This window comes from Hyperoodon ampullatus, assembly GCF_949752795.1.
Source record: "Hyperoodon ampullatus genome assembly, chromosome: 14".
In the NCBI taxonomy this organism is placed as follows: domain Eukaryota; kingdom Metazoa; phylum Chordata; class Mammalia; order Artiodactyla; family Ziphiidae; genus Hyperoodon; species Hyperoodon ampullatus.
This window is the reverse complement of record NC_136927.1, coordinates 74,387,698-74,401,457: the sequence shown is the minus strand read 5'-3', so window position 1 is coordinate 74,401,457 and position 13,760 is coordinate 74,387,698. Positions and strand designations below refer to the sequence as shown.

The window sequence follows — 13,760 nt, the reverse complement described above, 5'->3', positions numbered from 1 at the left end:
GCCAGGGACACAGCCAGGGAACAGCTCGAGTACTAGTGCCTGACAAAGAAGACATGTTCTTCACCCTGTGTGTGGCTGGTGCTTAGTGCCCAGCCTGCCAGCTGGTGTTCTACACTGTCTCCGTCGCTCAAACCTCAGCCTTGGTAGCTGGGAGGCTTGAATGAGGGCGGTGATGAAGTAGATACTTTATCTTGCCTCTGAAGGAGACGGGGGCCGAGGACAAGCGCTTTCAAAAGGCATAGAAAGTACATGCAGCCTTGAGGACTCAATAAAGCCAAGAGCTTGGGTGCCATTGTAGGTGTTGGTAAGTGCTGAATGAACGAATGCCTGGTGATGCCAGCTGGTGGGGGCGGGGCAGCAGCAGTTTGCATAAAGAACTGCTTACACTCTGGCCTTGAGCCTTCTGTTCAGAGAGGCCAGGGAGCCCAGCTGAGCCACTTGCAAGGACTCCTGTTTGCAGCCAGCCTTAGAGCCACAGATCCAGGAGGGGCAAAAAGTCCCAATCTAGGCTTCACTCTGCAACCCTAGCCTGCCCTGGCCTAAATGGTTCTCTCTCTCTTGACCTGCTTTGCCCCTTTTAATCCATCCTGAAAGATGAGTAAGACCTCAACTCCCTCGCTGGCATTTTGGGGACTTGCAACTTGCCCCTTGGCTACTTTCCAACCATGGTTTTTGTTAACTCTCCTTATAAACAAGTGGACTCCAAGCCAGGCTCCAGCCTTCTCCTCGCCTCCTTATTTCCTCTTGTCTGGGATGCTCCCCCCTTACTCAACTTAATGAAATTGAGATCATTCTTATAAAGTTTTCAGGCACACGGAAGATGTTTCACAAATATTTATTATTTATTCCCTTCCATAGATCTTGTAAGTCCTAAAATGTAATGCCTCTGACATCACTCCCCAGCTGGCTTGAGCTCCCAGAAGAAAAAGCCCAGGAGAGATCCAGCTCGGTGTTTCCATGGTTGCCCAGCACTGGGTTGGAATACGGTAAATACTTAATTTGTAAGTAGGTGATTGTTTTCTGGCTGCCCGCGATGCGCAGGGCTCTGCAGCAGGCACCGAGGCTCCAGACCGAGACCCTGGTTGAGCGCAGGAAACACAAACAACACCGAACGAGGCGGGGCTCGGCGTCGGGCCCCAGGGGTCTCTAGGGCAGCGGAAGCGCACAGCGCTGTGCCCCGCAGACTGCACAGGAGGACCGGCCCCCGAGAGCCGCCCCGCCCCCGACACCGCCCCCTCTCGGCCCTCAGCGGCTTCCGGCAGAACTGCCCCCCCGTGGCGACGCTCGGCCTCGCACTTCCGGCAGGAGGATTCGGGCCTGGAGCTTCCGCGGCCGAGGTGAGTGGGCGGGCGGCAGCCCTTCCGCGCGCTCCCGGGGTCGGCGGGTGGACACGGGCAGGGCTGGGAGCGGGGTCTCGGCTTGGCAACGCGCGCCGCGGCTCGGGGCCCCCCGGGGAGCTCCTCATCCCGGGCCTCAGTGTCCCGGTCGTAGAGGGGCCCGGGCCTCCGCGCGCGCGCGCTCCCCCCGGCGTTTCCCGAGCACCCGCGACGTGATCCAGGCGGGCATCACGCGGACCCGGCCCTGCCCTTGGAGAGGCCGCGTCCCGCGGTGGGGTGGGAGTCGGGGATGGGCAGTGAACACGTGGACAAACAAGGAAACGTCAGGTAGTGGGAGGTGCCAGGAGGATTAGGAGGGCTCCCTCTCGCCCGGGTTGTTCAGCCAAGCACAGGTCTGTGGAGGAGTGTACCGGGCAGAAGGAACAGCAGATGCAGAGAAGGACACAGGCTTGATGTGTTGGACAAACGAGGGGCCAGCGTGGCGGGTGGGCGGGAGGGAAGATGAGGTTGCAGATATGGGCAGAGGCCAGAGGGTGGAAGGCCTTCCTCTTGGGCCTGCTGAGGAGTCGGGGTTAGCCCCCAGAGGGCCTGGTCTGCTTTCTGTGCTCAGGCCACCTCTGGGGCTGCTTGGTGGACTCCAGGCTGTAGCGGGGGAGAGGAAGCAGGGACGCCAGTTAGGAGCTTTCTTAGCTTTGAGAAGGTGCTCCGCGTGGGCTGGCGTGGGCATGGGGACTTTCTGCAGGTGGGGGACCTGGACTGGCTTGTTGAAGGAAGGGTAGGATTTGAACGGTGGAGGGAGGGCATGGCAGTGTTGGAGCAGGAACCCCACTGGAAGCCAGAAGGTGCAAGAAGTCGATTCACAGGAGGGTGCAGACTGCCCTGGCACGGGAGCCCTGGGGGAACCACAGGGAGGGAGTGCCAGGAGAAAGCTCCCTTAGTGCCAGCACGCCCCGTGGTTGCCTGTGGGACATCAGCAGCCGATCTCAACAGGGAGCAGTTTTGTCCGCAGGTAACAGTTGGCGACACCTGGAGACATTTTTGGTTGTCACAGCTTGGGATGAGGGGGAAGGGATGCTACAGGCACCTAGTGCGCAGAGACCAGGGATCCAACGCACAGGACAGGCCTTCTCCCAACAAAGAATTATCTGGCCCCAAATATCAATAATGCCAAAGTTGGGAAACATTGGTATAGAGGAAAGAGCAGGGGCCTGAAGTTCTGTTAGATGTAGGTTTGGTGCCCCCGTGCTGCACTCTCTGGCTGGGGGAGAGGAGTCTGACTGTGAGGGCTGCCGGCAGAAGCAGAGAGGACCGTATAGGAGGCCAATGCATTGTGTAGGGCAGGGAGCATGGTGACTCGGATGTAGTGGTGGAGGTCAGGAGATGGGACCTTATTGGGGATATTTTTTCAAGATAGAGGGGACAGTATTTGCTGATTGAATGTGGACTGAGGGAAAGAGGAGTCAAGGGTGAGAACAAGATTTCTGGCCTGAGTAACCAGGTCATGATGCCCCTGGCTGGGGTGGGAAGAGGAGGTTTGGACGGAGGGTGGATGACTCCTGGAAAACAGGAGGCAGCCCTGGACAGGCTGTGTGTGAGACACCTGATGTTAGACATTCAACCGAAAAGGACAAGGAGGCAGTTGGATATTCTTGTGGAGTTGAGGAGGTCGGAGAGAGGGATCCACACTGGGGAGATGTAAGCTCACATTTCAAGGAATGGGACCACATGAGATCACCTAGCACAGCGGTTCTCAACCCACTGGATACAACACCTTCTTTTGAACGACAGTTATTTCGGTAACAACCCCCTTATTATCCGCAAAGGAAATTTATGGTTAATGAAAATGGCCTACACATAATTTTTTTTAAAAAAATTGACGATCCCCTAACCATAATATAAAAGAGAAATAAAAGGAAAGTAATTGATAATAAAATGTTTCAATATGTGAGTTCCTGGGCCTGCGGTACTAGAAACTACGAAGAAGCAGTGGGCGCTTTCGCCTCTGGTAGAGCCTCTGGGGGTGTGAAAGCCACAGTGCAGGTGGCTGCAGCCATGTTGCGTTGGCAGCTTGAAACCATGCCTGCTGTGTCCGCAGATGAGGTCGTTTTTCCAAACTGGGAACTCGTGGTACCGTTTTATCAAAAACAGTTCAATCTCCCCTCAGTGTACATGGTATAGGTGGTATTGGACATTTTAGTGCCTAGGAGACCCATGGAAAATTTGCTCTGTGTCACATGTGAAACAGAGTTGGGTTGTAAGTTCAGGGAATTATAAATAGATCTTTCACCTCTGTGGATGTTGAAGTTATGCAGGGTGCCGAACAGTTCTTGGTTATGTGGACCGTCCTCCCATATTCCCGACTCACTAAAAGCTAGGAGAGTCTCCCCCAAACAGCACAGGTTTCCAGAGCTTCCTGAAGAGAGCCACAGCCTAGGGTGTCCTCTGGGCAAAGCCTTGTGCCAGCTCCCAGTTTGCCTTGGGTGAGAAGACATGGTAAGCCAGGTTCCAGAGTACAGAACTGAATGTGATTTCTCCTTTTAGAAAGGACCAGGGGTGGGGGAGGTAAGATATGTCTGATCGGATAGTTCTAGGAAGGCTTCCAGAAGGAGGTGGCCTTTCAGCAGGGGGGGAATGTCTCAGAGGAGGAGATGAGGCAGCAGGTGGGTCACACTGATCCGGGGTCCGCCTGGTCTCCCGGAGCCTGCGTGCTCTGGACACTCATTAGGCTTGGCTGGATTGATAGGGAGGCAGGGAGTGGTTCCCTCTGGCAAGACCCTCAGGCAGGCACTGCCTCCCTGGGAGTGGTTGTTAGAGGCTAGGGCGTGGGAGGTGTGGCTTTTCCGGTTCGGTTTTTGTTTTGGTTTGGTTTTTTTTTTTTGGCATGAATTTATTTTTCTGGTAAAGGATGTAAACTATGGCACATAGACTTAGCTCAAATTCTGACTGACTGGTAGTCCACGCCCTAGTACTGACCAGTTCGTTTTCAACGCCTTAAAGCCCAGATCCGTCTTCTGAAAATCACGTGCCCTTTCTTGCATCGAGCCATCAAACCATACAGGGAACGCACAGTGTGCCAGGTGGGTGTAAGCTGACACGGACACTGTGGCTCCGGTGTGCTCGGAGCGCACAGCCCCTTGGGCGACACAGCCTCACACAAGCACGATGAAGGAAAAGTAGGGGAGCCGTGGGAACAGCCTGTATCTCAGGGGGGCCCGTGGGGGGGCGGTGCCCCCTGAGGAAATGCCATTTGAGCTGAAGATAAGTAGGATCTGCTGAGGAAGGAATGAAGCGGGGAGCAGACCGTTCAGCCCCCTGGGGCAGCAGGAAAGAGCGCATGTGTTTGGGGAAAGGAAAGCCCTGTGGCAGGGCGAGGACACCGAGAGTCCGGCAGGGCGGAGCAGGCCTTCTTAGCCGGGGAAGGGTTTTGGTCTTTATCGTAGGAGCCTGGGAGCTACTGAAGGGATGCAGTGTTCTCTGACATGATCAGATTTACATTTTTAAAAGGTCACTTTGGTGGAAATTCATGGAGAACAGCTTGAAGTGACAGGAGAGTGGACGTGACAGGGAGCTGTGAGTCCTGCAGTCCTGTCCGCTTCGCTCCACTCCCCGCGGGCCGGGGCTGGGGAGGACACGTGGGGTAGCCCTCCCCCTGCCAGAGCCACCGGAACGGCCTTTTCCTCTTTCTAGCCTCAGCCCTGGGGTCCGGCGAGTCGTGTACGCAGTTGATCATGGAGAGGGTCGGCTCGGGCCACCAGCCCCTTAGGTGAGGACAGAGTCTGGGGCTCAGGGGATGCTTCCCGATCATGGAGGCAGCGAGAGCGCCAGCCAGGAGACGAGCTTGTTGAAAGTCGCGGGTGCAGCTCGACTGGCCCTTCCTGCGGGCCCTGCGGGCATCTTCAGGAGAGGTCCGCCCCCACTGACCAGAGCCGGGGAGCTGCAGCTTCCACGGATGGGGAGGTGGGCCCTCGACGTGGCCTTTGTGTGGAGGGCGGTGTTGACTCTGGGGCTGGTCCTTCTCTACTACTGCTTCTCCATCGGCATCACCTTCTACAACAAGTGGCTGACCAAGGTAACGCGGGGGCCTCGCCAGCCCGGCCGGGTAGCAGATGGCTGCGGCCAGGACTAAAGCGCCCCCCAGTATTTAACAGCAGGGAGGCACGGGCTTCAACTAGTCACACTGGAAGCCACTCACACCAGTGACGCGACAGGGCCACGCCAGGGATTCCCCTTAAATATTGGAATGGAGGGGAAGTCAGGAGAGGGGGAGACACGGAGGATGAGCTGGGGAGACGTGGGGTTCCTAAGGCCCCTCGTACACTGCGGCGCCCTCGTGAGCTGCTGAAGCAGCGCCCCGCCACCAGGTAGAGGCGAGGAGGGAGTCAGGAGCCAGGGGGCCGGCGGCAGGCAGTAACAGCGCCGCCGTCTGTGCTCTGTGCTTGGGCTCCGTACAGAGCTTCCACTTCCCCCTCTTCATGACCATGCTGCACCTGGCCGTGATCTTCCTGTTCTCGGCCCTGTCCAGGGCCCTGGTTCAGTGCTCCAGCCACAGGGCCCGCGTGGTGCTGAGCTGGACCGACTACCTCAGAAGAGTGGCTCCCACAGGTACGTGCCCGCGGGCTGGTCCGGGGAGGGCCCTGGAGGCAGGAGGAGGGAGCCCGGGAAGCCAGAGGCCCGGACCAGAAGGAAGGAAGCCTCCGTGGCATGAAGCTTAGGCTCTGCCCTCTTCGCTCCTCTCCGCCACCTCCCACACCCGGCCGCTGCCTCTTACTCCGGGCCGCGCCGCGGGGCGGGGATGGGGGCCGTGCAGCAGTGGCCGGTCGTTCCCGGGCCCTTGAACACACACACTGAGCAGGTACCAAGGCCTGGAGACAGTAGTGAGCAGGGCACAGGGTGCCTGCCCTCGGGCGGCAGAGGGGGCGCCCGGAGGCCACGGGGCACAGGGGAGGGTTTCCGGAGCAGGGGCAGAGTGGGCGCAGACCTGGAGGGGGAGCTGAGGGGAGGCACTCGTGTGCCTGGGTGAGGTTGCTGCGTGGGTAGGTCTGAGAGGGAACTGAAAGTGTCTCGAGAGGCTGAGGACTCAGCGTTGGTAAGAGGAAGGGGGAGAAAGGCGAACCGAGAAGGTGGCCTGGCCAGAGCCTGGAGGGCCAGGTCCTCCGAGAGGAGTGTGTGTTTCATCCTGAGGGAGGCGGGAGCCACTCTGCAGAGTCTCCAGTCGGGGAGCATCAGGGTCCGATGAACACCCCTCCCTCCTCAGGGGGATGCTCCAAGTATTCAACAAGTGGGAGCAGCAGTGGCCGCAGCCAGTCAGGTGGAGGATTGCCGCCCCCTCCCCTTGGTGGGGGGGCAGGAGTTAACCCTTCAGTTGCTGGGTAGAAAGGAAGGCGGGGAGGACCCCAGAGAAAGGCGGGCCTACAGGCCAAGGCAGGGGGCACTTAGGCGCCTCACAGAGAAGTGTGCTCACCACTGGCACACCCGTACGGGCCTGCCCTGGCTGCGTGTCCGGTGGGGCCCGTGTCTCTGCAGCACTGGCAACGGCGCTTGACGTGGGCTTGTCCAACTGGAGCTTCCTCTACATCACCGTCTCACTGTGAGTACTGGCCACGCCTACCACCTCCCTGGGGGCTCACTGTCCAGCAGCGTGTCTGTGTGCCCGGCCGACGGGCCAGCCATCACACTGCCCTCTGGGACCCAACCCCCTTGCACTCTCCGCGCCTCCCTGGCGCCCAGCAGCTCGCCTGGAAGTTGCCAGCCTCTGCAGTAAGCCAGGCATGGAGGGGGTGTTGTGCCTCCCTCCCAGGCGGCCTGGGGAAGCGGGGGGCTCAGACGGAATGGTGACAAGGCAGCGGAGAAAGGGGCACGGAGGGGCTGGCGGAACAGTTATTTTCTTACCTCAGATTTTGCGCTTCGGCGAGCACAGTCTCTGCCTTCTCTCTTTCTCCCCTTCTCTCATTCTTCCTGCCTCATCCTGGTCTGCACTGAGGGGTCGGTAAATAACAGGACTCAGGAAGCTCAGTTTCTCCCTGGTGATAATCAGAGGCCTCTTAGGCATAGATTTCTTCCGATTAAAGGTCAGGTATCAGCCCAGATGACTCAGGCTGCCTTACTTTGGTCTTTGTATCCAGATTGCCCTGGTGCCCTCAAGGAAGTCAGGGTCCCCCTGACCCTTTCCAGCCCACTGATTGTGCTGTGGGTCCGCGCTCCCAGCTCCAGCGGTGTGTCATGGGTAATTTTCCCTCGCAGGTACACAATGACCAAATCCTCGGCTGTCCTCTTCATCCTGATCTTCTCTCTGATCTTCAAGCTGGAGGAGCTGGTGAGGCCCCAGCTTTTCTTGTGTTCCTCCTGCCCCCACAGATGCTAAGAATAACGAGGGGAACCCGAGCAGTGGTTTGTCACCGCGTGTGACCGAGGAGATGAGCCCAGCCCAGGTGGCGGTAACTCGCTGAGGAAAGACCTAGACACAGGGCGCTACTGAGAATACTTAGAAACTGGTATGGCAGGAGCAGGGTTCAAGGGGCAGTGGGTCCTGCAGGCTTCCCACTGTACAGCAAGAGCCCTTCGCTTCCTGGGTCCGGGGGGCCATTGGGGCCACGTGGGGACCTAGGACAGCTGTAGGGAAGCACTGCCGTATTTCAGGATCTCGGTACATGCTAGCTGGATGTCAGCCCTGATACACCGACGGGCAGGGGCTGGCCAGGACCCCAGGGCGGGGCAGGTAGAAGGGTGTCTCGCCCCAGGGGCAGCCAGGGTGGCTGCTGGCCCCCAAACTCCGGATGTGATGAACTTGAGACCCCCAAGGTGGTTGCAGCTGCTCCCCATCCTTTCAGCGTGCGGCGCTGATCTTGGTGGTTCTTCTCATCGCCGGGGGCCTCTTCATGTTCACCTACAAGTCCACACAGTTCAACGCTGAGGGCTTTGCCTTGGTGCTGGGTGCCTCATTCATCGGGGGTATTCGCTGGACACTCACCCAGATGCTCATGCAGAAGGCGGAACTTGGTGAGTGAGGGGCCCAGGCACCAGGCGGGGTGGAGGCGGGCCAGGCCCGATGGCTCACCCGTGTCCCTTTCTGCAGGGCTCCAGAACCCCATCGACACCATGTTCCACCTGCAGCCACTCATGTTTCTGGGGCTCTTCCCTCTCTTTGCCGTGTTTGAAGGTACGTGGGGTCGTCCACCTCGGGGGCACCTCAGTGCAGCAAAGCTCCCATCCCCTCTCCAAGCTTATCACTGTGGTAGCTGCAGAGGTTACGGAGATCAGAGATGGTGGTCCCTTCCCTGGCAGTGCCTGGTTTGGGGGCTGGACAGACACTTAAACCAAATGGCTGGAATCCAGCACAATCGATGCTACGTAGAAAGCACATGTAGAATACACCAGGCGGTGATGACGGTGAATGCAGACAGCCCTAAAGGTATGCCAGGGCTGTTCTGATCAATGTAAGCGCATTAACTCCTCTAATACTCCCCCCAAAGCCTGTGTGCCAGTGCTGTTGCTGCCCCATCGTGCAGGTGAAAGAAGCTGAGGCAGAGAGGAGTAGAGATAGCCTTGCCCAAGGTCCCATGGCTCATAAACACACCTGAATTTGGATCCAGCACCTGGCTCCGGCGTCTTTCCTCTTAACCATGATGAGTTCTTTCTTTTCGAAGGAGCACAGGGTCATGCATTGCTCCAGGATGGTGGGGTGGAAAGGCAGGTCAAGGCTTCCCAGACAGTGCATTTTGGAGAATGAATGGGATTTTGACAGCCTGATGGAGGCGGGCGTCCCAGGAAGGGGGAACAGTAGGTTCAGACGTGGGGAGACGTGTGGGGGGTTGGCCTTGGCCGAGTGCACATTTCTGGGGCAAGGGAGGGGGGAGGGGAGAGGGCGGCGCACAGGAGCCCAGGCAGGTGAGCAGTCCCCTTTGGCTGGCGTCTCCCAGAGCAGAGGCAGGATGATGTGTCTAGGCTGGGGGGCTGGGGGAGGGGGAGGCAGGGGCCCCACCGCCTTCCTTTCCCCAGTGTTTTGGGACGGGTCTTTGTCCCCTATCTGTTGATCCTTCCTCTCTGAGTGCCTTCTGTCCTCGGGGTCATTACAGAGAATTCCGCCCCACATCCATTTAAGTTCCAAGCAGTGAAGTGTCTCAGACCTCTCGGAGAAAATTATTCTGCAGCTCCGTCGTCCAGGAAACTTCTGCTCTGCAGCCTCCTTTTTTCTTCCCTTTTAAAATCTCTCTCCATTCCTTCCTTATGCCCCCTGCACCAAACGCCACACTCTCCCTCCCTTCCTGGGTGTTTACACCATTCCCCGTCTCTGCAAACCCTCACCCCAGAGCCCCTGGTGGTCATCACGTAGCAGAGCTGCATGGATTTAGCTCCTTTAATCTTTTCTGGTAAATTAATCCCCCAAGCGCCTTCATCACTTATGTTGCTCTTCCCCGAATTCCCTTCAATTTGCCAACGCCTTTGCAGTACTGCCGAGCCCAGCACCAGACAAGATGTCGTACCTCGGGAGGCTGTTTGCCCGGGGGGACTGTCACTCTGCATCTCTTTGGTGCTTCCCCCCAAAAATCTCACAGGACTCGGCCAGTTTCCTGCTCCCCCAGGTGTCCATTTGCCGAGTCTGGGGTTCAGCTTCACGCCTGCTTCTATACCAGGGGCCTTTCCTGCAGGGAAAGGAACCATTCTCTCAGATGGGCAGTGTCGGAGGGCCAAGGGTCCTCTGAAAGTCTAAGCGCAACTTGGTGCGTGGAGGCCTGTGTGGGTGTCTCTGGAACAAGGGACTGTGGTTTTCTCATGTCTTTGTACGCTTGTGTGTTTACTTTTTGAGAACTGTTCATCAAATTATATTCTCCGGTCTAGTCCCAACCCTTTCATTTAATCAGTGGGGGAACTGTGGTCCAGAAAGGGGGCATGTCTCGGCTAAACCCCACAGCTATGTAACTAAATGGAGAAGGTTTGTACAGATAGAGTTTCATCCCTGTTTAGAGGTGACCCACCTGAAATTAAGGTACTCCTCCAGTGGCCCAGGACATTGACAGTCCTCATGTGATGGGCTGTCCCGTCTCTCTTTGTCCCACTGGGTATCACAGCTGCCAAGGCCACATGAAGTCACCCTCCCTCACCCTTCCTCCCCCAAAGACGGGTAGGTACACGACGTATGAAGGAGCAAGGCGCTTCTGCCCGATTTCCTCTGCAGTGCCAGCCCCCTCTACTCTAGCCCAGAGGCTCAGAAGCCTCCCCATCACTCCCTATAAGGATCTCTGGCTTGTATTGCCCCGGGGCTTCCCTGGTTTCCCCAAGTCTCAGGCCACCTCCGTGGGATTCTCTGACACCTTCCGTCCCTGTGCTCAGGGCCTCAGACAGGCAGCAGGTGCAGTGAGTGTGCAGCGCAGCAGTGGCAAAGCTCACCCGGCTGCTGGGTAGGGTGAGGCCGCCCAGGCAGGCACACCCAGGACGTGGCCTCCTGCTCTCTCCTCCCATTGCTTCCAGGTCTCCATTTGTCCACATCTGAGAAAATCTTCCGTTTCCAGGACACAGGGCTGCTCCTGCGGGTACTTGGGAGCCTCTTCCTTGGCGGGATTCTCGCCTTTGGTTTGGGCTTCTCTGAGTTCCTCCTGGTCTCCAGAACCTCCAGCCTCACTCTCTCCATTGCTGGCATTTTTAAGGTACAGTCTTGGAGGTGACTCCAGCCCTGTCTTAGAGGGGAGACCCCTGAGGGTGTCCCAGCTCCTACATCCCAGAGCCCTGCAGAGAAGGGATGGAAGTGCCTAGTTAGGGTGCTGTGCACTCTGCTGTCACCTGCACTCCTTCCGTCACCATGGCCCTGTGAGGTGGGGATGCACATCCCTGCTTCACAGATGGGGAAACAGACATGAAGAGCTGCTCGTACCCAAGGATATACAGCTAGGAGGTAGCCGAGTGGGATTCAAAGCCAGGTCTTACTCCACTAGACCTGGGATGCATTTACGGTTTACCAAGAATACCAGCTCTGGTCATTTGGCAGTGGCCTGGAGCCAGGACTGAGAAGCCCCCAGTCAGGCTCATTAGCGTAGAGGTCTGTGATTGATTGGCAATGTGTGCCATGGGCACAATAAGGGATGGTTTTACCACGCGTGCCTTGCGCTCGCCAATCCTGCCTTTACTGCTGTCCAGCAGCACCCTTACCCTCTCCTCTCATCACTTCTCCCCTTCCTTCCCCCACCCTCTCTCACCCCTTCCTGCTCAGGGCCATGGACCAGGCAGACACTGATACTGGAGCAGTGTGGCCTAAAACCAGAAGTATAGGGTTCCCCGAGGGTTTTGCCAACCAAATGATGAGGCATAAGCTGTGCTTCTCAGAATGAATCATCTGACAGGTCCCATTTGCAGTCAGTGTGTACGAAAAACCCCGTGACCAATGTGTGTCCTGTAGAGCCCAGTGTGACTTCACTCCCCTGTGGCAGCAGAGGCTCTCCATCCGCAGGTGCCCTCTGGAAGGGCAGCTTCCCTCGTTCCTGTGGGCGTGGCTGTGGGCTTGCTACCCTGTGCTCCCAGCCTGGATTTGTTTGCTAATCCTGACAACCCTGTGAAAAGCAGCTCCTCCTGCTGCATCTCAGTAACACGAAGGGGGAAAAAGCGTCACAGGCTGGTTCGCTGAGCTTGGGGAGGCTTCCGCCTTTGCCTTGCAGGCCAGCCTGCCCAGGCCCCTGGAGTTTTGGCAGGTCTGGCTCTACTCTGTGGGTGTGCCCGGTGCCCCTGCCCTCCACCTCCACCTCCTCCTCCTGAGCACGTCCCCTTCCTGCAGGAAGTCTGCACTTTGCTGTTGGCAGCTCATCTGCTGGGCGATCAGATCAGTCTCTTGAACTGGCTGGGCTTTGCCCTCTGCCTCTCGGGAATATCCCTGCACATCGCCCTCAAAGCCCTGCATTCCAGAGGTAACCAGAGCCCGTCTCCTGATGACATTCTCCCCGTGACTCTTAGCCCCACAGGCTCCCCTCCGCCAGCCCTGCCAGGAGGAGGCAGGGGGCTCTTGACTCCCCAAAGCCGTTGCAGTCTGGTCTGCACAGTTCAGCTGCCTCTGCACCAGCTATCCCTCTCATTGAGGAAGTTTGCCTGGTGATTCACCACCGCCACTCCTCTGAGAAGTCACACGGATCATCTCCAGGGGGTGGGTGAGGGGCTGGGGGCCTCAGCACATGCTCACATCAGGCCACACCAAGAAAGCTGGTACTGGGTCTGTAACTGGGCTTCCTCTGTCCGCAGGTGACAGCGGCCCTAAGACCCTGAAGGGGCTGGGCTCCAGCCCCGACCTGGAGCTGCTGCTCCGGACCAGCCAGCCAGAGGAAGAGGACAACGAGGAGGAGCAGGGGCACTTTGTGGCCCAGGGGCAGCAGTGACCAGCCAGGGCACCAGCTTGGAAGCAGGCTGCTCCCCAGCCTTCACACCTGCCGGCAGCTTGGGGACCCGGGTGGCCCCTCCCAGCCGCTGGGGAGCAGCAGGCCGGGGTCTTCCAGGCTGGCCTCGAGAGCACGTGACCACGTGGTGGCCCAGGGCAGGGAGCTGGTCAAACGGGTGAGCGCCAGGCCAGCCTCAGACCTGGCCGGAGCGGGGCCCTAGCGGTGCTGGCGTCACAGCCGCTTGCCAGGCTCTGAGAGCCAAGGTGGTGATTTCAGAGGTATAACGGGTTTGGACTGTGGGGCAGTTAGGAACAGGAGATGGAGAAGATGGGGCCTCATCGCCTGGAGAGCATCTTTTCTCAGAGAGCAGATCTATTTATAGTTTGGAAATAAAGGGTTTACGGTCCAACGGCCACCTTGTGTTGCCTGGAGGTATGGGGGCAGGCAGGTTGGCGTGGGCCTGGCCTCTCCCCTCCTTCCCCTGCCTGGGGCCTTCCTGGGGGGACTGGTCATACTCCAGGCCTCCCATGTCTCTCGTGCTCCTGTTTGAGCCCCAGTGCCCTCTCTTAGGGCCCCACCACACCTGCAGGCAGGAAAAAATAGGTACTGAGTTTCATATTCTGGGGACTCTAATGCTTTCACAGCCTGATTTGAATATTGACTCTGTCACTAGCTGTGTGACCTTAAAGCAAATTACCTAACCTCTCTGTACCATGGTTTTTTCATCTGTGAAATGGGGATAATAATTATCTCAGAGTTGTTCTGAGGATCAAGTCAATATTGGTAACAGATTAAATGTCATTTAAGTATGTATTTTGAAATTTCTTTAACAGCCACAGGACCGAGGCACTAAATGAGCGGCCATGCTAGGATTCACGGCCAGGACTGTGTGCCTACGTGCTTGTCCATGGACCATACACAGAAGGGTTATGGGACCTGGGCCTTCTGCTCACCTACCTTGGGCAAGTCGCACCACCCCTCTAGACTGCAGTCCTCTTTATAAAATGGAGAGGGAGGAGGTGAGATCCCAGCTCTGATGTGCGATGGTTCTGAGGCCTGGTCTGCTCCTGTG

General features: G+C 57.7%; 1 protein-coding gene across 3 annotated transcripts; it reads left to right on the top strand.

Annotated features, from left to right (window-relative positions):
• Nucleotides 1-5,283: 5,283 nt before the first annotated feature.
• Nucleotides 5,284-13,489, top strand: SLC35H1 (solute carrier family 35 member H1; the record flags this gene model as incomplete). 3 transcript variants are annotated; one of them, XM_079719430.1, is made up of 9 exons in its annotated part: nt 5,284-5,406; nt 5,789-5,939; nt 6,861-6,924; nt 7,548-7,650; nt 8,165-8,333; nt 8,410-8,493; nt 10,803-10,978; nt 12,097-12,226; nt 12,555-13,489. In XM_079719430.1, 9 exons carry the CDS (start codon nt 5,287-5,289, stop codon nt 12,686-12,688), a joined length of 1,131 nt encoding a protein of 376 aa, XP_079575556.1. In that variant the 3' UTR covers nt 12,689-13,489. The 3 variants fall into 3 exon arrangements, with proteins under 3 accessions (XP_079575556.1, XP_079575555.1, XP_079575554.1); XM_079719429.1 differs by having other exon boundaries at nt 5,287-5,406; nt 7,578-7,650; nt 8,228-8,333; XM_079719428.1 differs by having other exon boundaries at nt 5,287-5,406; nt 7,578-7,650.
• Between the last annotated feature and the right edge of the window lie 271 nt (nt 13,490-13,760).